General features: G+C 34.1%; 1 protein-coding gene across 4 annotated transcripts in view; it reads left to right on the top strand.

Moving 5' to 3' along the window:
- Lrrc9 (leucine rich repeat containing 9) overlaps positions 1-24,915 on the top strand; it is a 90,136-nt gene extending 65,221 nt beyond the window's left edge. For 3 of the 4 annotated variants that reach the window (XM_074067863.1, XM_074067862.1, XM_074067861.1), the window contains 2 exons: positions 114-227; positions 1,814-1,944. In XM_074067863.1, the coding sequence (XP_073923964.1) occupies positions 114-227 (114 nt within the window). In that variant the 3' untranslated portion in view covers positions 1,814-1,944. Of the gene's footprint in view, positions 1-113; positions 228-1,813; positions 1,945-5,006; positions 5,116-5,781; positions 5,922-8,617; positions 8,755-10,844; positions 11,063-13,220; positions 13,290-16,204; positions 16,346-20,052; positions 20,198-23,445 lie in introns of those variants that run through there. The other variant, XM_020178940.2, reaches the window with a different exon arrangement.
- The last annotated feature ends 1,628 nt before the right edge of the window (positions 24,916-26,543 follow it).

Here is a 26,543-nt window from a genome sequence, read left to right as displayed (position 1 = left end):
TGTTGAGCCAACTTTTTGGATCAGTCTTCTGGTGACATTTGGTTTAGTTTTCTTTCAAATGAGAATGTCTGATTTCCTTTTTCATTTCTGAATTATGTTTTCTCTTTATATAGGATTCTGGGTTGACAGTTCTTTTATTTCAACATTTGAAAATGTTGTCCACATCCTGTAGACTCACTGTTGCTGAGGAAAAATCTGCTGTCATTCAAATTGTTTTTCCCTTATAGGTAAGATTTCATTCCTCTCACACTACTTTCATAATTTTTATCTGTCATTAGTTTTCAGATATTTGAGTATGATTATGTGTCATCTCATCAGTTCGGGGGAACTTTCCTACTTTAGATTAGCCCAGTATCTTGAATATGTAGTTTTATGTCTTTTGCCAAATTTGGAGAATTTTCCACAAATACTTTTCAACCTCTCCCTGTTTCTCCTCTCCTTCTATGAAACCAGTAAATTCATGTTAAATCTCTTGCTGATCCCCAAATCTAGGATATGGTCTATCTTGGTAAAGCAAGGCTCATTTTTAAGTTATTTTTCTCTCTCTTTGGTTCATGTTGGATAATTTCTATTGTTCTGTATTCAAGTTCAGATTCTCATCATTCTGTTATTGAACTCATCTACTACATTTATTTGGATATACTATTTTTCAGTTCTAAAATTCTTATTTATATTCTTCTTCATATCTTCTATTTCTTTGCTGATGCTCATTGTTTCATAGCTGAGCATTGCTCCTTTTTTCATTTGTTTCAAGTACGGCCACAATTGCTTGTTGAAGCCCATTTTATGACAGCTATTTGTCAGATAATTACAAATATCTGTATTGTTTCAGAGTTGATGTCTGTTGTCTTTTCCTACTCAAATTGAGATTTTCTTGGTACTTGGCATGATGAAAGAGTATTCTATTTTATTCTGGATATTTTGGGTATTATGTTATAGAGCATAAATTTTCTGTTTTAGCAAGATTCCCTTGACAGTGTTTCATTAAGAAGATGGGGCACTACTTTTTTGACACCAGGTGGGAGACAGAAATCCAAGTTCCCCCACTTGGCCTCTGTTGACAATCTGAGGTATAAAGTCATTAACTGCTAGGCTCCCATTGATTCAGTCTGGCTGAAGTGGAGAAGGACTCCTCATCACTATTCCCCATAGGTCTCCAATGACTCATCCTGCTGGGAGAGGCAGAAATACCTCATTATTGCTACATAGACACCTCATTATTACAAGAGAGAAGTAGGAATCCAAGCTCCCCATGTGGTCTCCTGTAGCACTTGTTTGTTTTTTTGTTTTAACTTTTGTTTGTTGTTGAGGGGGTGAACTACTGCTGGGAGGGGATGAAGTTAAAGCCTCTGGTCAGCAATGATAAAGGAGTGCCTTGTTAAAGCTGGGCAAGTCTAAGCAGCCCATTCTGCTTTTGCAAGTGGGGATGGAGTGGGGACACAGTTTATTTTGTAGTGTTTAGGTAGAGTAGGCCTAAAGTTTTCTGTTTTGCTAGACTTCCCTTTTTCTTGTCCATTGGCTAGAGAGAAAAGGCTTTTTGTGGATTTTTGTTTTCTCATCAAAATTTTGGGTTGTGGCTTCTCCAATACAGTCTGGCATATATGAAGCAAAAAGAAAATCCAAGATATCATTCCTCAGGTCCCAAGATCTCTAGCTAAATTTACCTGCAGTATGTTTGTTTTATCCACATGATGGGCAGGGGGTTTAGCTGCATTTCATGGGAGGAATAGGAAGAAATGAGTCCACTCCGTTTTTATCTGAACCAAAAGAAGTCATGAGGTTTCATTATCATTTTCTAAATATCCTCGTATAGGAACCACTAGAGATAGAGAATGCAAAAGATCTGTTTGGTGGCAGACTTACCTCTGACATGATTGCTGAACGACAAGGACATTCAAACTTTGCTCAAATGCAAGAACTAAATTGGACTTCATCATCTATTAGGTATATTTTATTATATTCTTTCTGACATTATAATTTCTGACATTGTAATTAGTATCATTTTTATGAAGCTCATATATTTATAAATCTTATCCAAACATGTCCAATACTTCATCTACCCTAGTTCAAACCTTATTCTACCACCCTTTGAAATGCATTAATAATTTTATTACCAGTCTATGATTTTAAGTATTACCAATTTCCTTCTCAGATTTTTGTGTTCCTTTTTTTCTTTTACAACCATACAAACTAGGTTTACTCCTCATATCTTGTATTTTTTAGCAAAAACTCAATTACATTTTAGTCAAGAAAATCATGAAGATCAAAATTGGTAAAAATTTTATAACACTTTTAATTGCATGTTGTTAATTATAATAGCACCCTCAAGCACATATATCATAGGCATGAATGTAGTATTATTTTGTTCAGGGTCTGGACCTTCCAGACATGAATTCCCACATCCTCTCCAGTATTCATTCCCACAGCCCCCAGTTGCCATTTTCAGAGTGCAGAACTCAATGTGGAAACCAATGGTTTAGCAGAGCACCTGGTTGGAGACGGAGACAGAGACAAAGATAGAGATAGAGAATATGGAGCCCAACAAAAGATATTTGCCTAAATTACACAGCTAATAGTGGTGTCAGCCTGGTAACTAGACTGATGTTCATTTTACTGTATCACCAAACTCAAAGAAAAGAAACAGAGCTAGAAACCCACAAGAGAGATACAGCTGGTTCATATACAATGTCTCCTTCATTTCCTTCTCTAGTGAATTGGAGAAATACAAAGATCAGACTGTACTGTTCATATCTTATCTTTTTAATCCAATACATTCTTACTTTCACTGGTACCATTCCTCTGATAGTACTCTCATAACTCATCATTGTCCTTGTGGTTGACAAATACAGTGGATCGTTTTAATTCTTACCTAAATTGACCTCTCTGAAACTCATAAGAATGCTGACTCCTTACTGTACTTGCCTCCTTTTTTTTTTTCTTTTTACAGTAATTTCACATTCTTGCTTTTTCTGCATACTTCTCAGGTTTTGTTATGCATTCTTACTTTCTGGTGTTCTCTGAATTTTATTCTCAGCCCTGCCTTGTCTGTCTTCCCTTTTCTACTCCTCTGCTGTAATTTCTTCTCCTTTTCTCCCATCCTTGTCTTATGTTCTACTTTTCATGAGCAAGATATTTAGCTATAGTTTTAATTGATGATTCCCACATTTACTATTTTAACCCAAACCTATGCTTCTCAACATTCAATTGTACTCTAGATGGTATCTAGGAGACAGCATCCACCTATTATGGTCCAAGGCAAACAAAAAAATCTGAGAACACATTGAGTCATTTCTCTCTCCCCTTTGTCCTCCATTTTCAGTTTATCACCAGGCTCTACAGAGTTCAGGTCTAAAGTATTCCTCCTAATTACTCTTTCTACAGTCACTGCCATTGGCATTGGACTATTTTAGAAATTCTTGGTATTATTTTGTTGTGTGCCTTACACAAACCTTCCCTGGAAAATCATCTATTACCCATACTGCCTTCTAAGATGTAAAATTTGTCAGATTACGTCCCTTCTCTACATTATTCTTTGTCTTTTCATTATCTACAGAGAAAATTTTTACAATTACTTTGTATGGAATAGGATAATTTTCATTTTTTTCAATCCTTACCTTTAAAGCCCAATTCCCTTTATATTACAGAAATTCTGAAATACCCTGGTCCCTGAATCTCAATCATAAGAGGTTGTTTCATTTTGTGCCATTGTGCCTGTAGCACTGTCTGAAATTTTTACCTCCTTTGCCTCACAAATACTTACAAATCCTCCCAAGTCTCACATAAAGATCTTTTTTCTTTGTGACATCATTCTTGACTTCATTGAATAGGTTTTCTTTCCCTAAACTTACATTAAACCTTACTCTGTTACTTGCAATTTCATTCTGTATTTAGTTTTCCCTTTGTACTTCTTGAGAGCAAAAACAGTTTCCTTCACCTTTCCAAACACATTACCTGTACTTAGGAAGTTATTAATGAAAATATGCTGAATTGGTAAATGTATGTCATAACTGTAACTCCAGGTCTAGGATTTATTTTTAAAAGTGCTAGAGAAAGGTGATTTACTGTTATGCTCCATTCTGCCATGACTCAAATGAAGGTAGAACCATTGTATAACTATGAACTAGGAAGCAAGCATTCTGTTCAGTTTCCAGAACATAATGACAAAGTGGAATGCCACAAAGGTTTTCAAGACCCTGCAGAAAAGTCCACTTTCAAAGACTTTACCTGCTTTCTCCTTTTTTTCCATTCTTTTCCCTTCCTGGCCTTTTAGAAATAACCTACTTCATATATGTCCTCTGAAGTTTATAACCTAAAAATGTTGTGATTTACTATATTTCACCATGATTTCATGAACATTCATTATGTGATTTTAGGAATAAATTAGAAGTGTTAATTTTATAATTGTATTTTACAATAGTGATGTTTTTATGTGGGAAAAGATATTTTTAAGCACTCAAATTTTATGTAATTTCTAACATATGTGTCAAACAAAAATGTGCATTTAGAAGCCAGGCACAGTGGCTCACACCTATAATTCCAGTTACTCAGGAGGTAGAGATTGGGAGAATTGCTGTTTGAGAGCAGCCTGGGTGAAAAATTAGCAAGGCTCCCATCTCAACAAACAAACAGGGCATGGTGACACATATCTGTAATTCTAGCTACACAGGAAGCATAGGAGGATTGTGGCATGAGGCTGGCATAGGCAAAAAATGTGAAACCCTACTGAAAAATAACTAAAGCAAAAAGGGCTGTAGGTGTGGCTCAAGTGGGAGATCATTTACAGAAGGCCCTGAATTCAAGCCCTAGTACTGCCCTCCCTACCAAAAAAGATGTATTTAGATGAACATTTAACTCTTACATTTTAACTTAAAGCAATTTTTCATGGCATTTGCCAGGTGAGGTTTTTTTAAATGTCTTTGGGAATTGTATGTGATGGAACTCACCTTTTCCAATATTTCTCTCTGCCCCATTAAAATAATAACTGTGTTTACTTTGTCTCAATTCAGAATGGTAGATTTGATTCCTGCTGACCAATTTAGAAATGTGAGTAATGTGAATCTACAGAATAATAATCTTACTTCATTTGGTGGACTAATCTATCTGCCAAATGTAAAGGTGAGTCATCTATAAACCTTTATTTTCTTTCAAAGTTCTAATGCAAGTTATAATCATCTTTATTTTGGATTAAAATATATTTCAATGTTATTAAGGTACAGAAATTATTCCTAAATTTTGATTTTATTTTGTTTTTCACTAAGCAAGAAAAAGTATTGCCTTCCAAAATTATTCTGAATTGACCTCAGTTTTAAGTGACTGTCTTACATGCAGCCAATCACACTGTGCAGTAGGAGGTGGGATGGAAGGGTGCCTCTCTAGAAAGCAGGTATGAAATGGAGTTGAGAATGGTATGGTCCTAAAGCACCATAATTGCCTCCTTTCCTATTGTCTCAACTCAGACATCTACTAAGTTCTTTTTCTTTTAATATATGGAAACAGTTTTCTCCCTAAGGAGTTATTTCATCCCTATCAGTCTTAGAGAAATCACAAATGCAGACTAAGAATGCTGAATAGCTTTCTGGGATCTTCATCATTTTATTTGCAGTATTGTAATTTATGAGTACATAGGATAATTTTTAAAAATTCAAATCTAAATCATTTGGGATATGAAATTTTATTTAATTTTTAAATCTAATATATTACTAAATTGTGTTGTCTATTCCAAATATTACCCTATCTTAATAGTTTATAGGATGTTTGATTAATAATATATTCTTTCTGTAGGTTTTATGCCTCAACTATAATCATATTGAATCAATTGTACCTAGATTAAAGCCTCAGACTCACTTAACCAACAGACAATTGCTCTACCAGAAAGTGTCTTCAAGTGGTTACGGCCAGCAAGGAGCCTCAAAAACAAATAGGTATCATTCTTTTATTCTTTTTATAAGTACAAATAATTTCCGCTGGGAATTTAAAAACAAATTACACATTCCAACGTATACATTTAGCCTGTTTTAATGATGATTTAATAGTTATATGCCAAAGATAAACTTCATAAACAAAAAGATACTCTATTCCTTTTGGGATTATTTTCCTTGACTTTCTCCATTTCATTCTTATATTGCATATAAAAGAAAAAAGATTTTGTATATTTAATAACCCTTGGATTTCTTTTTAAAATTGAGATACAATTCACATACCATAGAACTCACCCATTTTGTACAATTCAGTGATTTTTAGTATAGTCACAAATTGTATAACCATTACCAATATCTAATTCTACAACATTTTCATCATGCCACAAAGGAGTCTCTTACTTAGGTAGTGTGGGTTGGGTTTCTTTTAACATTTGTTTTCTTTTTTATTTCTAAATTATTTTTCTGGATATATAATGCCTCCAGTACCAATGGAAAAGATACAAAAATACCTTATGAGGATGAGGATGCATCTCCCATGCATTCATGTGTGTTTGTATGTATATGTGTATATAAACACATACCTATCACCAAATCAGATACTTTTCATTTCCAGTTTTCCCAACAAAGAACATTCCTTATGTATATCTCCTTTATTGAAGTACAATTTGCATATAATAAAATTCATCAATCTAAGTATACAATTTAACGAATTTTAACAAATGTATTCACTTATACACCCACTACCACAATCAAGATACAAAATATTCCTACCCCAGAATGTTCCTTTATATCTTTTTGCAATCCCCTTCTCCTAGATCCTTGCTACTAGCAACAACTATTGAATCACTTTCTGTCTCTATAATTTTGTCTTTTGCTAGAATTTCATAAGATTGGAATAACATAGTGAGTACTCTTTTGTGTGACTTTTTTCACTTAGCATAATGCTTTTGAGATCCATTCATGTTGTTGCAAGTGTCAGCAATTAATTTCATTTTATTACTGAGCATCCATTGTATGGATTATGTGACAAATTATCATTTGCCATTGATGGAACATTGGGATTGTTTCTAGTTTGAGGCTACCATGAACATTTCATTTATAAACATCCTTTATATTAAGGACTATTCATACTTGGTTTTACGACATCTTTATTGAAGAGCAGTTTACATACCATGTTCACTCATTTTAAATATATAATTCAGTGATTTTTACTAAATTTATAGAATTTTGTAATCAATACAGCAGTATAATTTTAGAGCATTTCTGCTGCAACAGAAGGACAGAGTATGTCTTTTAAGTCAATTCCCTTTCCTACTTCTGACCCCAGACAACCTCTCCTAACCCACTTTCTATAGAACTGTGTGTTCTAGACATTTCATAAGAATTGAACCAGTCTTTTTCATTATACTTCTTACACATAGCATGATGTTTTTAAGATTCATCCACATTGTAGCATGTATGAGAAGTCCATTCCTTTTTATTGCTGAAGATTATTGGGTATTCCATTGTATGGATATGCCATGTTACATTTATCCATTGTATTTATCCGTTTTAATTGTTTCCACTTTTGGCTGTGTACATAAGTCTTCTGTAAACACTTGTGTATAAGTATTTATGTGCATTTATATTTTCATTATGTTTGTCTCAGGTGAGTACCTCGAGTGGAAGTGCTGGGTCATATAATAATTTAATGCGTAACTTTAGAGAAACTACCAAACTGCTTTCCAAAGTGGTTGCACCATTTTACATTACCACCAGCAGTTTATAAAGATCCCAACCCTCCACATCCTTGACAATCGCTGTAATTGGCTTTTTCACTACAGCTGCCGTGGCAGATTTTAAGTGGTATTTCTTTGTGGTTGTAATTTGCATTGCCCTATGATTAATATTATTGAGAAGATTGTGTATACATATATACATACAAAATGCATATATATGAGCATATATATGTACATATATATCTATATCTTCTTTGGTGAAATCTGTACTCAAATCTTTTGCTTATTTTTTAATTAGATGGCTTGGCTTTTTATTACTGAGTTCTTTAAGTATTCTGGACATAAGCACTTTATCAAATAAATGATTTAAAAAATATTTTCTTAGTCTGTGGCTTGTCTTTCTACTTTTTTAAATGATGTTTTTTTAATGAAGTTTAGTTTTAATAAAATATAGTTTATCACTTTTTCTCTTATAGATTGTGATTTTGGTGGCACAACTAATAATTTGTTGCTTAATTTAAGGTCCCAAACATTTTTTCATGTTGTCTCCAAAAATACTAAGCTTTTGCTTTTGCATTCAGACTTATGATCTATTTTGAGTTAATGTTTGTGTATTGTGAGGTGAGGTATGAGATCTAAATCCATGTTTTGCATGTGGATATTCACTTGTTTAGAACATTATCCTTTCCCTTTTTGAATTGTCTTGGCATTTTTGCTTTAACTCCAGTGTGATGATTTTTTTTTCTTTTTCTTCCCCCATTGCATTAGCTATCACCTTTCATTTTGACTTTCTGTACTTCTTTATTCCTTACCATATAAAAATATTTTTAAAGAATAAGAAATATTAAGGTATTAAAAATACTACATAATATAGCTCAATTTTAATATACTAATAAATTCATTGTTTACCTTTTAAACTTCAATTCGTAGTAAATATAAACAGTCTGTGTTTACAGACTCAAACTTACCTATGTGTTTCAGAGATACAGTGATCAGTGAAAACTTGCCTCCAATAATGCAAAGTTTAGAGGTTCTTCATTTGGGGTACAATGGAATTAGTAATTTAATCCAACTACAACTTAACAGACTAAGAAATTTAAGATTCCTCTTTCTACAAGGTGAGTACAAACACTGCTAATGGCTAATTCCTGTAAGATGACAATTAGCATCTTGTTTTGATAAGTAAATATGAGCATTAACATTTACTCAAACATTAGTTGACAAAATAGTTTAATTATTACAAGTGGATTTTTCTTTGGTGATCTGCATATTTTCTAAAACCATTTTTGAAGGAAAATACAATATTCTGGGGCTATCTGTCTGGTTATACCATATTTACTTTTATAGCATATTCAACTTAAAAAGCAACAAAAAGCTACATGTGAGTAATATATAAGTATTTATTAAACCCAGAATTGTGCTAAGTATTATGTAAGATATGCAAGTACTATAGTATTATATTCTATATAAATGAGATCCATGGAGATGTACTGAGACAAAGATGAATTGAGTTTTGACTTATGTGTTGCTAACTTAAGTGCAATAGAAGTTCAGAGAGAGAAATAGAAAATTTGTCTCTTCTACATATCTAGGATTCTTTGAAGAACTGATAGAATTTACACTGAGGGTGAGCATTGCTCTGTAAGCAGGGGGAGGAAGAACAGAATGACAGAGCATAATTGTGGTACCTGGGGGTCAACACTTGAAAAGAGACCAGCTTGATGAGAACAATGCATATGCAGTTCTCTGAGAGAGTTTTAAAGCCTTCAAACATGATCAATTTGATAGGTAATACTCATATCAATATATGAGTTATTTGCTTTACTTAATTTGGTTTTAAGTAAGCCTCATAACTTTACAATAATTTTTTAAAATTTGTGGCATAGTGAAGAATTTTCAACAAATGCAGAGAAGGACCAAATTATGAAAACCCAGGAAGAGAAATTTAGACAGGATATAACCAAAAATAGGTAGGTATTATAAATTTTTAGAAAAAAATAGCATGAGAAAAACACAGGGATTGGAATGTTAGTCTAATAATAATTACTTAATGACATAAGAAAAAGGTTTGGAGATCCATCAGTGAGACATAAGAAAACATTTGGATACTTGATCTAAGTATAGCAGCTTTTTTCCTGAAAGATGGGCTTTCCTGGAGGGTATATTTTGCTTTGACGTATAATTTTGCCTATCAAAAGTATTTGTGATTTGAGTCAGAAACATGGAGACTTATCTTTGAGAGAGAGAGATGGAGAGAGAAGAGAGAGAGATTGAGTACAACGATGACAGATCTTTTAAAACATACATTGACATACCGAAAAATGAGCAACTTAACCATGGAAGGTCAAACGTAATCTAATAATGCACCAGGAGTATGTGCAGTTGCCATAGCACACATGAGTGAGGCAGTCTTATGTAGGGAGTGAGGCGACAGCTGTCATTTATGGAGTCATTGGGAAAGGTGTTTGTCTACATAGATTACCTCACTTAATCCTCACAGCAGTCTTACATCTTAAGTACTGTTAAATGCATTTTAAAGAATTACAGAGCCAGGTGTGGTGGTGCACATCTATAATTCCAGCACTCAGGAGACTGTGGCAGGAAGATCATGAGTTCCAAGCCAGCCTGGACCCTGGAGAGAGAGAGAGAGAGAGAGAGAGAAAGAGAGGGAGAAAAGGAGAAGGAGAAGAGGAGAAAGGGAGGGAAGAAGAAAGAAGGAGAGTGAAAAGAAAAAGAAAAAAAAATTGAGATTCAGTGAAATTAAATAATTTGCCTGTTTGCAGTAGTACATGTTATAGTACAGAGTCAAACCCAGATCCATCTGACTCCAAAATGTTTTCTGCCCCACAGGAATGACATAATAAGGGACTGAACTATGGTGGCATCAGTGAGAGTGGTAAATCTAAAAGGTAGTTGAAAAGGAGAAAATACTAGATACATCAGAAGGATAGAAAACTAAGAATCCAACTGTTCTTAAAATTGCATTAGGAGATTGGCAAGAGGAGATACTAAAGCTAAACGAAGTCATTTTGGAAAAGGTTGCACATTTAGGTTAGGAAAAGATCTGTGTGATAACAATTTTGAGATGTAAAAATATAAACTTGTTTTATTTTAAAAAATCACTTATTAAAAATATTTATATGAAGGTAGATAAACTTTAATTCAGAAAATTGGGGCTCACTTAATAAATTATGACTTTTTTTTTTAGGGAATGAAATCAGTCAGGTTGAAGGGCTGGATAACTTAGTAGTTCTTCAGGAATTAGTAGTGGACCATAACCGCATCAGAGCATTTCATGACAGTGCTTTTGCCAAACCAAGTTCTCTGTTGGCACTTCACCTAGAGGAAAACAGACTACGTGACCTGAGCAAATTGCAGTCTTTAATAAAACTAGAGAAACTCTTCCTAGGATATAATAAAATCCAGGTAACATTATCTGCCTTTGTTTTGTTTTGTTTTGGGCTGTGGTTATAAGATTTACAACCTTTAATTCCTTTGTACTCTGAACATAAATCTTCCAAACATACCCATGAAAACTGTGAGTATTCAATTTTTCCTTTATATGTCATGTATATTTCAAGGCATATAAATACTCTGTGATGCAGAGATGTCCACTCTACTTCTAGACTTGTAAGCTGGACAAAACCACATGTGCCGACCCACTGGTAAATGTTAGCTCTAAATGTTCTAAGGCCAGTCTCATCAACCCTCTCCCAGGGTTCTCATTTGTTCCTCATTGCTCTTGGTCCAAGCTGTTTGTGAATCTCAATTCCTGACTTCCCTTAGCCCTTTAAATTTGACATATTTACCTGATCTACTTGACATTTGTCTTTGTTTTATTTTTAGCGGCACTGGCGTTTGAACTCTGGGCCTCGTGCTCTCTACTTGACATTTTGAATCAACTCCTATTAATGGACATTCAGTTGGCTTTGATATTATAACTCTTCCCACTCGAGTCTTCCTGAGATAGGATTCTGCTTCAGTTTTACCTACTAACCCTCATATTTCTCTAGGTATTCTGAAAATGGTCTATTAGCCTTCTGTTGGCAACTCTTGTCGTAAATGAAGGCCCCAGTCCACGCCTATTACTGTAACTGTTTTAAGTGCTTATTCTGATAATGTATCCAAAAGTTAATAACTCTTGGTGTAATAGTGATTAATGTTTAACAGCCGGCTCTTCAGAGGAAAGAGTTAGTAGCATTTTTCAATTTCCATCATAAAATTTCTCCTACCATAGATGATTTCAAACTAAAATAATATCTCTTAAAATTCTTGAAAACTTACCAATCCATTTTTGTGATCCAGTAAAAGGTAATACCAGTACACTACTGTAAAAAAAATATGTCCTATATTAAAAAAATGGAAAGCCTTCTTTATATAATTCTGGACATAACAATTTGTTTGGAGTGTTTTTAAAACTTTTTGCCAGCATTATCCTCTACAAACATAGTATGCTGTTGCTTATAATAATATTTTCCATTAGAAATAAACATTTCAGTTGGACTATTCCACTAGCCAACATTGTTACACTTTGCTTAATTTAAGAAAATAATGTAAGACTTTTCACATGTCCATGATTTCTAATCAGGCTTTGATTCCACAGAATAAGAACTGCCTGTGGGTAAAAATGCACAATATTGCTATAGATCACTAGATGTTAGAGTGTTTTCAAAGCCCTCCTTTATATTTCCAAAATCTAAATAGCAAAGATCAGTCACTCAAAAAATTAAATTCCACTTCCAAGTGAGCTAAAATAGGTCTAAATTTGTAGTTACTAGATGAATTGGCTGTAAGTCCACTTGAATTCCAGATAGGAATATGTCAATAACTTTGTTGTATTTCTATGACCAACAATAACCTTAAGCTGAGCTTGTTGGCTAACTTTTGTCAGAAATAGTATTTTAGTGGACTGGGAATGCAGCTCATTACAGTGTTGCTAGTTAGCATGCCTAAGGCCCTGGTTTAGATTCCAGCAACACAAGCACACATGCATACACACACACGCGTGTGTGCGGACACACACAGAATATCATTTAAAAAAATAACTTTGCAAAAACTAAAATGTATTTGGGAACTTCCAACAATGTTAAGTGGGTAATAATAAATAATCCTGTGCAGTCGGGAAGGCAAATTATTTAACTATAGGGAAATGGTTTTCCAGCTATGTATATTTCCAGCAGGTATGTTAGGATGTAGCCCCACTCAGTATCACAAGTTCTTTTACTGTGAGGGTTATTTTTAACTTTTGATAGTATTTAGACTAGATTTACCTTTTCCACATTTCTGGGTCAATACTGTGGGGAAATTAACCAAATATAATCTGAGTCCTAGAATAGATAGTAACTCTTATGAGAAAAAAATTTGTCTTTTCTTGTGAGTGCTGCTCTGGGCTCTTTGTCCACGTTAGACTATCATCCTTGCCAATCATGTACTTGGAGTGTATAGTACACAGATCTGCTTTTATTCAACAAGGCAGAAAATTGTCACTCAGGTGAGCTACCTGTAATCTAACACTTACATAAAACTGCTTCAAATTAACCCATAGTAGATGTTGAGTCTAACAAAATTTTTAACTTTTAAATAGGATATTGCAGAACTGGAAAAACTTGATGTTATCTCTTCTCTCAGAGAGCTTACAGTTTATGGCAACCCAGTGAGTATGTTACTTTCCCAATTTATTAATTTACTGGAAGTTATATATAATGTATTTTATATGGGATAAGAAAGGGGTTTAATTTGATCTATTTCCATATGTGTAGCCAATTAGCTCAGCACAGTTTATTGAATAGGGTCTTCTTCCACCTGATTACAGTGCTCTACCACTGTTCATTTTTAAATAGGACTATTTCAAATTCCATATTATACTCATTGACCTATTTGTGTATTGCTGTACCAATATTATTATACTGTGTTAATTGCTAATATTTTATATTGTCTAAGTGCCTGTTAAAGTAGGAGCTTCTAATCATTCTTCTTTCCATCTTCTTCCCTTTGTCATTGTATCTTTCTCATTTCTTCACTATCTTGGCTGTTCTTGGCCCTTTACACGTTCCTATGAATTTTAGGAAACAACTCCTAAAGTTGTAAGAGATGTTGTTGATATATTAATTTACTTTATAAATTAATTTTGGGAGAAATTTGCCACCTTGCTGTTGGAGTCTATGAGGGAACCCAATAAGTAGCACCCTTGTTTACTTAAATATCTGAACAAATTGAGAAAAATGACACTGGGAAGATAAAACTATGTGCTTAGCTTATTGAGTGTTTCAGGAAAATCCAGTATAAAACAGAGGTGCCTATGAGACAAAAAAGAAGTAGACAGATCCAGGATTTCACAGAAGCATGTCAAAGGTGACAGCAAGACCAATGGATCCTGCCATTTGGGTCGGAAGGAAAGGGCTTACATAATAGTCAAGACAAAAGTGACTTCCACCTAAACCAGAATGACAAACTACTTCAAACAAAATCAAAGACATCAGGAATAGTCCTGGTGCTGATGGTGCCAGGATGCTGTCATAAAGTTCCACAAATGATTTATAAAATTATCTTCTTATACTATCTTTTTAAGTCCAGCATGGTTGTTCTTGCCTCATAAAATTAGTTTGAGAACTCTCCCTTTTACCATTTTGTAGATTAGTTTGTATAACAGAAGACCCATGTGTTACCTGGAAGATAACTAGACCTATCTCTAAAATTCCCTGGGTTTAATATTTTTTGAAGCTAGAATTTAAATTGTTATATTTTACTAAAAATTATCCTTTTAGCTAAATTTTTAATGTATTGCTAACATAGTACTCCCATGAATTTAAAAAAAACTCTGTATTTTGTCACCCTTTTATACCTAAAATTGTCAATTTTGCTTTTACTCTTTTATTACTGATAAAGCTTGCTAAAGATGTCATTATTTCTCCAAAGAAACATATTTTGACTTTATCAAGAGTATTATTTCTTTGTTTTCTATTCCATCAATATCTACCCTTTATTTCCTTCTTTTAGTTGCTTAACACATTTTCAATACTTCTTCTGAACCAATCAATAAACTTTAAGTTACAAATTACTTCTTTATGAGTCTTCTAAAAGTTTTGATGTTGTGTTTTTACCATTCTTTATATTTTAAAATCTTCTACACTCCAAAAGATTTATTCTTTGACTTGTGAATTATTGAGGGATGCACGTCTTTGTATTAATTTAAAATCTGTGGAATATTTTTAGTTATGCCTTTTTCACACTTCTAATGTTATTATATTTTAGTTGGAGGAGCCAGTCTATATATCCTTTGGCATTTAAGAAACTTGTGTCCTAGAATATGGTCAATTGTTTCTTTTGTTTTCTTTAATTATATGGGTTAGATATCTTTCTCCACTATTAAATATGTATCTTCCACATTCATTTAAAATTGTTAATTCATTACCTTTTGATAGTTTCTCTTCTTTGCCATTACAAACAATGCTGTTTATTTGCTGTATTTGTAGTCCCCAAGATCACCCTGAGTTCCATGGAAGGACTCATGGGACTTAGCATATTGTTGTCTTCATAGTTAAGATTGATTACAGTGATATAGTAAAGATACACAGCCAGATGATAAGGGAAAAAGAGAAGAAGAGTTGAGGGAACCCATACGAAGACTTCCCATTACCCAGCAATAAAAGAGCAGCAACTTGTGTATAACATTTCTACTCAGAAGCCTGTTAAAGACTTAGTATTCAATAATTTCATTACAAGCTAGTCACACAGGCACCCTCTCCTAATCATATACTGAAATTTCATATTCCCTTAGGTTTCCTTAACAGCAGATTGAGTATAAATCATAGTGTTTGTATTAACAGTCCTGGGGCAGTGAACTATCCTTACATCAGTTAAGAAATGGGGAAACACTCCCAAATCCAAGTACTAAACACAAGAGCCATCCTTGCAAGCAGACCCTCCAAAAGTTAACACCATGGGCCTACTATATTTAACTCTTCCTACATGCCTACTTACACACATTTGTGAATATTTCATAGTAGGCTGACACTACAAAGTGATGGATCACATAGATCAGTAGATGGGTATTGAATTAAATTGGATAGTATCTTTGGGAAAATATCATACAAGGTTCAGAGTAATTGCCTATAAGTGAACTTGCATAATATAATCCTATCTATGAGTTGAGATTGCCTGTAGTTAATGAATGGACTTTAAAAGGAGACTAGGCCAGGCATGATGGTACAAGCCTGTAATCCCAGCACTTAAGAGACTGAGACAGGAGGATCACAAGTTTGAGGCCAGCCAGGGCTGTGTAGTGAATCACTGTCTCAAAAAAAAAGAAAAGGAAAAAACAAAAGGAGATTAAACCTCTAAATGGTAATCTCAAATTTTTTTAACATATCTTCATTTGGCATGACAGGAAATTGACAAATCTTACAAAAGAGCTCATATCTGTAGCACCTAAGGCTGCAAATCAGCTGTTACCTGTCAGCTTTGCTGCCTTTGCTAAACTACCTTCTTTTAAAAGTTAATCTGTGAGGTAAAAGTGATTTTAGGAATAAATTATTATTTATATAAATTATTATTTTTAACTTTCTTTAGATTTGTAGAAAAATACTACATCGCCATGTGCTAATATTTCGACTGCCTAACTTACAGATGTTAGATGGAATTCCTGTAAATTCAGATGATAGGGCAAAAGCTGAGTTTCACTTCTCTGAACTCCAAGCAAAGAAAAATTCGGTAACTATATTATTTATACTTTACCTTTTAAAATATACATATTACCATTAAATAAACATTATAAATTTATTTTGACTTAAATGTTAGGCTTATATTGTTTTTATAGATTATCTTAGTATCTATTTAGTGATTATTATCAAAGGATGCTTCTTTTCCCAATAATGTACTTTGACATAAAGGCAACTCGTTATATATCTGTATGCTCAATATGTCAGATGATGCTAGAAAGTAAAAAAACTATAAAATACCACTTTCATAAATAGAAGTTAATAATAAAAGTGTTTCCACTTAGGCAGAGAGAAAGGGAAGGAAAGAATTCTTTCTTAAATTCTCTGGACCATGTAGGTCATCTACAAGGGAGATGACCTGGGTTTTTTACCTCTAAGCCCTAAGACAGTCATAAAAACAAAATTAGAGAGAGAAGAAACTAAAAAAACATACCTTTAGGAAATTCTGTCATTGGTCAACTTGTTTCTTCATGACTATTCTGTAAAGACTAAATTTAACAAAAAAAAATCTATGGCTTCTGAACACCAATGTAAGGTTATTAGAGCTCAGCCTTTGCAAGGTTTGAGGAAGGAGAGACTGGAAGAGGCAGGAAAAACAGTTGAGACTTTTAGAATAATCCAAGAGACATTACAAAGACCCGGATGGGGGCTGGGTGTGTTGGTGCATGCCTGTGATCACAGAAATGTGGAAAGCCTAGGGAAGAGGACTGCAGTCTGAAGCCAGCCAAACCTATCTAAAGCAAAGGACAGGAGGTGTGGCTCAAGTGGCAGAACACCTACCAGGCAAGCACAAGATCCTGAGTTCAAATCCCAGTACCACCAAAGAACAAAAAACAAAGACCTGGATGGACTAGGATGGACAATGTAAATGGGCCTCTAACATAAGTGGAAGGACATTAGACGCAATAAACCAAGGTTATTTTTTAGAGGTATCTTGGAGAAATAGATAAGGCTAGATGTTGTCCTAATGGGCTTTCACTTAACTCACTGGATGAACTGATGCTGTCCATTCCATCCATAAAATAAATGGATTCCCAGAACACACACAACTGCAGATACCAGTATGCTCCTCTCATCTCTTCTCCCTTTGGCAGTAGAGTCACATATTTATTAAAACTTGGCTGGACTTACTCAAAAATGTGTCGTGCTCATTCTGATTTTAAATAAACAGATGAACTATAAGTGCAAAGTTTATTATTTCTATGTCTCTATGAAAACCAAATTGAGTATTTTGGAAAATGTGATAAAGAGTAATCAGAGAGAGAGAGAGAATGTCAAATTCAGTGTAGGAGAAAAAAAATGTCAAATATGGAAGAAATTATTTTTAAAATTCAGAGAAAATATGAGGGAAAAAATTTAATCTAGACAAATCTCTGAATTTTCTCCATATGTCTAAATTCTTGCTATTGTAAAGAAACCAAGGTTCTGCCTGGTAGGGAGGGGGTTGGGGGGAGAGAGAGGGGGCAGGGTAGATAAGAGAGGGGTCTGGGGGAAGGGGGGAGAAATGACCCAAACATTGTATGCACATATGAGTAAAAAAATAAATAAATAAAATAAAGAAACCAAGGACTGGGAGTGTGACTCAAGTAGTGGAGCATCTGCCTAGCAAGCACAAAGCTGCATTCTTGTAACACTGAAGTATGCGGTAAATTGGTTGTAAGGAAATATAGGCCCCAAAATGACCACGTGGAGAGGAGTGATCCGGCCAAGAGATTCTTTATTGCCTGGTAGGAGAGGGAGAGAGCAGAGGGAGGGGGGGAGGCGGGGAGGGGCTTAAATACCCCTCAGTGAGACTCAGCATGATCTGATTGGTTAGGATCTTATGGTTCATGCTGATTGGAGGTTGGGTTGGAAGGAGGATTCAAGCTAGACTTGAGGCAGGACTGTGACCCTGGGAGGCAGGACCATGACCCTGGAAAACAGGAGCTTAAGGGTGCAGTAAGAACTGAAACCTATCGGCACCATTATTGCCAGCATTGGTGATTTCACACAAACCTCTATGTCTCTCAATAAGTTGTTTGGAAGTCCTATTTTTTTAAAGGTTTTTTAACTTTTTTACTAGCATACATTAACAGTGCAAGTAATGGTGCATTGTAATAATGCTACAGATGTGTACAGTGTACACTGAGTGGGTTCACTGCCTCTGTTATATTCCTTTACTCCTTCCCCTCCCTCCCCCATCTTTTCTCAGTATTTGATGGATTTCATTATGCTGTGTGTGCGTGTGTATATATATATATATATATTTATACTGCATATGTATATAAAACATACTTCAATTCTTTTCACCCCCTAGTACCTTCTCATTTCCCCCTCTATAGTCTATACTCTTTTAGGCCTAGATTAAAAACATGATATTTGACTTTTTAAGCTTGACTTATTTTACTCAATAGAAGTCATCTCTTTATTTTTTTATTGTTGTGCTGATGGGGGTACATTATGGTATTTACAAAAGTTCTTAAAATATATCAAATATATCCTATTTGAATTCACCCCCTCCACCATTCTCCTTTATCCACCCCTTCCCCCATTCCTGGAATAGTTTCAACAGGTCTCGTTTTTCCATTTGCAAATGTGGGTACACAGTATTTGCACCATATTCACCCTCCCCCACCCTTTCCTCACTTCTTCCCCCCTGCCACTGGTACCAACCCTCCCCCCACCCCACCCCAGGCAGGACCTGTTCTGCTCTCCTGTTTTCTGAGTTTGTAAAAGAAAAAAAAATGACATTTTTGTTTGTTTAAGATAGCTACACATGGAGTTTCCTTTTGACATTTCCATGTATATATGTATTATAACCCGAATTGGTTCATCTCCTCTATTTTTCTTTCTACCTTGGTCCCTTTCTTATGGTGATTTCAACAGGTTTAAATATTCTGTATTCATTCTTGTGTAAAGAGTACATCAACCATGTTCACCTTCTTAACTTCCTTCTTTTACCCTCCCCCTCTCCTATATGACTTTCCCTTAGCATGACATGTTTGTCATAATATTGCTGTATTTGTATTAGGTCTTTATTCCACATAGAAGTCATATCTTTAAAAGTGTAAATGAGGTCACAGCCTTAATGAAAGTGGAGCAGGAATAAATTGCTAGACAAAGGAAAAGAATCCTCTGCCTAAAGAACTTTTTCTCTTTTACTCTTTATCTTGCTAATTCTGAGATTCTTTTAAAAGCCTCTGAATCCTCAACAGGCTTACCAGTGTAACTACTATTTACAGACAGCTTTGCCATGTTCCTGAAAATTGTTGTGCCTTTTTTGTCTCCATTTTATTTACTTGTTTAAACATTCTTGAGAAACTCAAGAACATTCAAGGCAACTCATGCAGTAATGTGAGGAATACAAAGACAGAAGAAACAACTCTTGCTTCTAGGAATTCCTATTCATAGAAAAAAGTAGAAACATTGCAAAAAGGCAAAGTCTTAATTCTCATTTTGTAATTCTACAAAATGCTAGTCAGGCACTAGCATCTAGTGATGAGTACAGTGCAGTCTGAAAAACTGTCCTGAGGGCAGGTACCACCCAGAAGGCTCTGCCAATTTTACAGATTTTGCTAGTACCAGTTCTGAGTTAAGCAGCTATTAACTACTGACTTAATTTTAAAAAACAAAAAATCTAAGTTGTCAAGTATGGCTTGATTCCTTTTGATCTGAGTTCTACAGATAACATTCACTTAACTGTTTTACTTTCTTATGTAGTTTGTTCCTGTTACCAACTCTCCTATGGACGGTGGATCATTTTGCCAAGTGAAAGCATCTCCCATTAAAATAACAAATATGATATTACCTGATGGATTTAGCCATTACTTGGGACCTGACTTCGCCTTAAGTCCTGAAGTTGAAGGTATTTTTACAAAGTTTCAAAGAGAACATTAAAAACAAACCAACAATGATAAACCACTTCAAAAACATCTCACTTTGATTTCTAATATTACTTAAAATTGTATGATTTTAGTATACACTTCTTAAAATCACATGCTTGTTCAAGTTTTCTGTGGCCATTCCGATCTCAGTGACTGGTAATTTTTGTTCTATTCACTACTAATATGTTGTAGCTAAATAATTGCTTTTTCACAATATGAACTTTGTGATACTTGCACAATTATTTCCTGATTTCTTTCCAAAGATTTTAGTTTATTTCCTGTGTAATGAAGTGAACAACTACTCAAACCAATTCATTAGTGAATCCTGCTCAAAGCAGAAATCAGAATATGACAGCTATAGCTACAGAATCTTGGGGTATCTTACAAAGAATTCATTTTTTTTTCCTTGAAACCACTGGCAAATTCATGAAACTAATCCTAGGGAAGAGTTTCAAGAGGTAAAATTTTAAAGGAGGAAGTATATTAAAAGAACGCAACATGGAAAAAAGTTTACTCTATTATATACATATTATTTCAGGTTTAGAAATAACTACTTCTACATAGTCACTGGCTATTGTTTTGGAAAAATTGTAGGTTAGGCTATTCTTTCTCGAGGGCTCATCTCTTTCAGGTCGTTTAACTTTCCCCCTTGTCCTTAGACCACTGTTAGACAATAAAACTAAACATCATAATAATTATAAAATCTAAATGCGTACTAAGAATAGATTACAACAAGGGTTACAGTTTTTAAAGGAAACCCAATTAAAAGAAAGCCAGCATAATTTGCTGTTAGGATGTTTTATTTTATCTGACTTATTTTTCATACTTCTACATCTTTATGGCTTTAAGGATTTAAGCATAATGAGGATCATTATGTTTTTGTCCAAAAGATTGAACTCTACATGCACAAAAGTGGATATATAAATTGTTATTACTAGCCTCCTTACTAGTGTAATGTCATCTTCAGGAATATCACTTTTATATGGGTTCAATTCTAGATTTATCTTCATAAATTCTTGCCCATATATCTTTTTTCAAGATTTGTTATTAGGATTTTCTGGGAAAGAACTTGAATGTCTATTTTCTGACTGTGCTACCCTTGTTTTTACTATGAATAGTCACTTTATCTGTCTATTATTAGAGCCTACAGATCTAGATATTTATCTTTTAAATATTACTTAGTGAATCAAATTGATTCACTAGCTCATAAAAACTTAAACCACATTAAGTGCAAATCATATATTGCAATTTTATAGTTTCATTTTATTGTTTTGTTTTGTTTTTTAAGATAGAGTCTGGTTATATAGCCCAATCTGTCCTTGAATTCTCAACCCTCCTTGCCTCAGCCTCCCAAGTGCTGAGATTACAAGCATGCACCACTATGCCTGGCTCTATTTTATATTTTTATTTGAAATATATAGTTCATATGATGAGACCTGTGCAGCATACATTCAGCTTAAGAATAACCCAACTTTATTACTTAATGCTTGTCATTGTTTTATAATTTTAACTGTCTGAATTCCTAATTTCAGACAATAAAAACAAGAGTACAGGGGTTCTGACAACTAATCCTCGGAGCACCCGTGCAGAGACAGCTTTTGACAACTCAGAGGAATGAATCCCCTCTCCAACTCTTTCAGCACATCAGAATATCGTGTCTACAACTGCACAAATGTTCCAGAGCAACCATGATGAGCTGTGTGTTAGCATCATTGCTCATCATTCAAAAAAACTCTCCAAATTTGCTAGTCATGTATAAAAACAGGAATAATGTTACATGCCCTTGTATATTTACTCTTGACCACTGGAAAAAGCTGTCAGGTAGCATAGGATTCCTTTTCCTACATTCATGAAACCTTTGTCAAAGTCCTGTAGATTTACATCAGATTGAAAAGGCTTGAAAAGACTATCAAGGTTGAACAGTGCTCAAGAAAGTGAACACTAGTGATACTACGTAGAAATAATTACATGGAAACCACTTTTAATTGTATTTTCTCCCCACTCACTCTACTCACAGAATATGCAGAGCTAGGTCACTTATATTTTGAACAGCAAATAAATTCAGCTCTGAACTCTGTAAAAGGCAGAGAATTTGTAAATTCTTCAAGCACTTTTTTAAGTTTGCAGTTACCCCTCCTCCAATCTGACTCCAGCCCTACAGCCCAGGTCAATCTTTTTTTTTTTTTTTCATTTTTCTTTTATTATTCATATGTGCATACAAGGCTTGGGTCATTTCTCCCCCCTGCCCCCATCCCCTCCCTTACCACCCACTCCACCCCCTCCATCACCCCCACACCCCCTCAATACCCAGGAGAAACTATTTTGCCTTTATTTCTAATTTTGTTGTAGAAAGAGTATAAGCAATAATAGGAAGGAACAAGGGGTTTTGCTAGTTGAGATAAGGATAGCTATACAGGGCATTGACTCACATTGATTTCCTGTGTGTGGGTGTTACCTTCTAGGTTAATTCTTTTTGATCTAACCTTTTCTCTAGTACCTGTTCCCCTTTTCCTATTGGCCTCAGTTGCTTTAAGGTATCTGCTTTAGTTTCTCTGTGTTAAGGGCAACAAATGCTAGCTAATTTTTTAGGTGTCTTACCTATCCTCACCCCTTTCTTGTGTGCTCTCGCTTTTATCATGTGCTCATAGTCCAATCCCCTTGTTGTGTTTGCCCTTGATCTAATGTCCGCATATGAGGGAGAACATACGATTTTTGGTCTTTTGGGCCAGGCTAACCTCACTCAGAATGATGTTCTCCAATTCCATCCATTTACCAGCGAATGATAACATCTCGTTCTTCTTCATGGCTGCATAAAATTCCATTGTGTATAGATACCACATTTTCTTAATCCATTCGTCAGTGCTGCAGCCCAGGTCAATCTTAAGAAACTTACTAGTTTTCATTTAGAGTCCACTGTGCTGTTTAGCACTTCCCTGCCTGGCTTTCAAAGAGTTAGCTGCTGCCAGCTTCTTGGTAGCTGTGGTCTAGCTTACCTCTTTTGAGACCTAAATAGCAGCAGATGCTAGATCTGACTTTTGCTGTTATAATCAGTGAGTCCTCAGGACAACCCAATTCTTAAATAGCCAAAACAGGATTATTTTCTCCCTCATATTGTCTTTTTGAAATTGAACACAGATAAACTACTTACTGTAGAATTACCTGTAGTTAATTAACTGATCCATTAAGAAGTTAAGTCACCATTATTTGACTCAAATCTTATTTCTCACAGAGTTCCTGGGAGCAACTTTTCAAGATCAAATTGAATGTAATTGCCTAAAGAGAAATGAGTATATACCAGGAAACCTACTGCTTTTAGTAGTTGTGCAAATACTATCAGACAGTGGTCAGTGGGGAAAGAAGATAATCATGTTACTTATGTTACTGAGGCACTTGAGTTCCATATGAAGATAATCCATCACCCTTGAAGAATTTGATTTAATATCATCTCTCTTAAACTTCCTTAATGGTTATCTTAATCATTTGTTTCAATTTCTATACTATAAAGATCATGAGCTACAATAGCATACAACAACTTGAAAGATGCAAGGGACATGGAGCAAATTCAGAGATCCAAATGCTTCGTTCTGCTATTAGAAGCATTTAGTTTTGACAGCTCATTATGACCTGTCATATGAAGATATTAAGAAAGGTAATTTTAGGAAATACATAAAACTAAAACATACATTTCTTACTAAAAACAACCATTATAAAATCAAGCTGAGTTTTGCTAGTTGAGTTTGCTACATGTTAGGACTATATTGCTACTATGCAGGACTATACTTAAAATAAAAAAACTTCAAACCAGGCCTAATCTCAAAATTGTTCAGAGATGCACATAGTAGGAATCAGTACTAATGTATTTAACTATAGGTGAAACCAGTCGTGCCTATTCTAATAGTAAGAGGAAAGAATCACATTTTATGTAGAAATTCTTAATTGTGCCTACATTGCTACAGTTTTGCAAGTAGTTTCAGGCTAAAAAGAACACATATTCAAACTGAGAGGACAGTTTTGATCTTTAAAATTATATTTCAGTGGAAATAATTTTTCTACATTATTACTTTGTCTAAAATATCATAAATCAATCAAATATGGTTTTGAATTTGTGTGTTTGTTAAATACAATTCTTTAAATTGATGACTAAATTTCTAATCATATTTTGATATAAATGGAGTCCATGATTCTATCTGCTTCGATTACTGATTCCACACTGCATATAGTTTTCATTCTATTTATCTGCTCTTTGCATAAAATAGGTTGTTTTTACCCAAATATTTATACCTTATAATCTATCTGGAAATAGTTTCAAAGGTATTTTGGAAATGATATGATTCCAGTGTATATGCTATAATTTTTTTTCTTCTTTAAATACTGTATGTTTGTAATTTAATCATGTACTATTTTAAATTTTAAACTGAATTACATATTGATTTTGCATTTCTTCATGTGTGTTTTTTAAATAGCTATTATATTCAGGTGGAAATGAAGTCTTTTGTTTTAAAAACAACTTTGCAATTCTTCAGACGTCCAGAAGATGTCTTTGTTGGCCTTTAGTTTTGACAGCTGCTTTCACTGCAGTGAAATAATAGGGTCTTCCCTATTACTAAGTTGGCATCATCTGCTTTTCTCTTTCATGATTATGTGGAAATGAAACGCTGACTGTCATGTATAATAAAAAGTGTCTGGTTAAAATACTAAAGTGGGAAAATGCTAAGTTTTCATTAGAGAAAACATTCAAGAATAAAAAGTGCAAAACAGAGAAAACATAACTTACTATGCCACCGCCACTTAACATTTTAGCATCTTTTCTTTAGCCATTCTTTCTATGAATTTTTTAAATAGATTTGACATTTTTTTAATTTTTATGTTCACACTGTTAAATTTTAGGTATATTACAATTCTTACTGAAAATTTAAAAATATTAATTGCATCTGAATTTTCTCTTGAAAATAAAATAATTTAAATACACAATTTGAGAGTGACACTAAGAGTAATAATAAACATGAATTTAGGCATTGCTTAATGCCATACAGAATATAAGCAGAGAACCAACTTTCAAGAACCTTTTAACGTCAGTACACAATAAGTAAGTTCATGTAAAAGCAATAAGGAGAATGTTGGGGGTTTTTTTGACAGTACTGGGATTTGAACTCAGGGCCTCACAATTGCTAGGCAGGCGCTCTACCACTTGAGCCCCTCCACCAACCTGAGAATGATTATTAACATGATTTAGCAGTTTTGAATTCTTTTCTTGCCCTGACAGCAGATGCCACTGACATGTCAACTTCCTGGGAATACCTGGATAGATTAAGCTATTAGCTATTTGCAACTCCTAAGACAATATCTATACATAATTCATAAATTAAAATTTCAAGTTATACTTACAAATTATTTGTAACACACTAACCAACTGATTCAACAAAATAGACAAGTAGTGCTTTAAATTTGTAAGACACTGGCACATATTTTTAAATGCCTTATACAATAATCCTATGAGGTAGGCATGACCTGTCATCTCCATTTGCATATAAACAGTGGCTTGCAAAATGAACAGTGCATATCACACCTAAGCCTAGATTTGTTTCCACTCCAAATTCATTGCTTTTTCAATTACAAGTGAATTGTCTATTAATTATTGCTAATGTCCTATTTAATCAGTTGTTGTGGAGCCCTAATGTGTGTAAAGGCTGTAAACTATTCATTCCTTTCCAGTATATTTAGTTTAGGTAAAATGTGTAATTTCTACAGTAAAAGCACGATTTCTTTGCTCCCAACAAATGTCCTGATAAATTTATTTGGCATGTAATCAGTCATATGCTTGATCATATGACTTGCTTTAATTTTCAATTCCATAAACAACCTAGAAATCTATATCTATCTATTATAACCTATAATCTATTATCTATCTCCACTTTACAGATTTGGAGCCTACTATATGGAACCCAATGTAGATGATGTCAAACTTATCTTTTAATTCCTATATATGAAAATTAACTGAAATTCATTGTTCAGTAAGAATTGTATTACCTATTCCTATTTTTTAGCCCATCAACACACTGACTCGGTTAAATTCATGCAACAGCCAATGTTTTATTCCTTCCTATCAATTTGTCTTAAAACAGATATTTACAAACACTGGTAGCCTACTTTCATATGGCTTTTTTTTTTTTTTTATGAAGTACTTTAAAAGAGTTCAATCAACCTTAATGGTGCATTTTTAGTTAAGGAAATAGAATGAGGAGAAGTCAATTTGAGCTCCCAGATGAACAAGTGTCTTCAGAAAGAATAGGCATAAATGGGTTTAGAAAACAGAGCACGGGTAAAATG

This window comes from Castor canadensis, chromosome 3, assembly GCF_047511655.1.
Source record: "Castor canadensis chromosome 3, mCasCan1.hap1v2, whole genome shotgun sequence".
In the NCBI taxonomy this organism is placed as follows: domain Eukaryota; kingdom Metazoa; phylum Chordata; class Mammalia; order Rodentia; family Castoridae; genus Castor; species Castor canadensis.
Note: the sequence above shows the minus strand (reverse complement) of the source record. Positions and strands in the feature narration are given on the sequence as shown.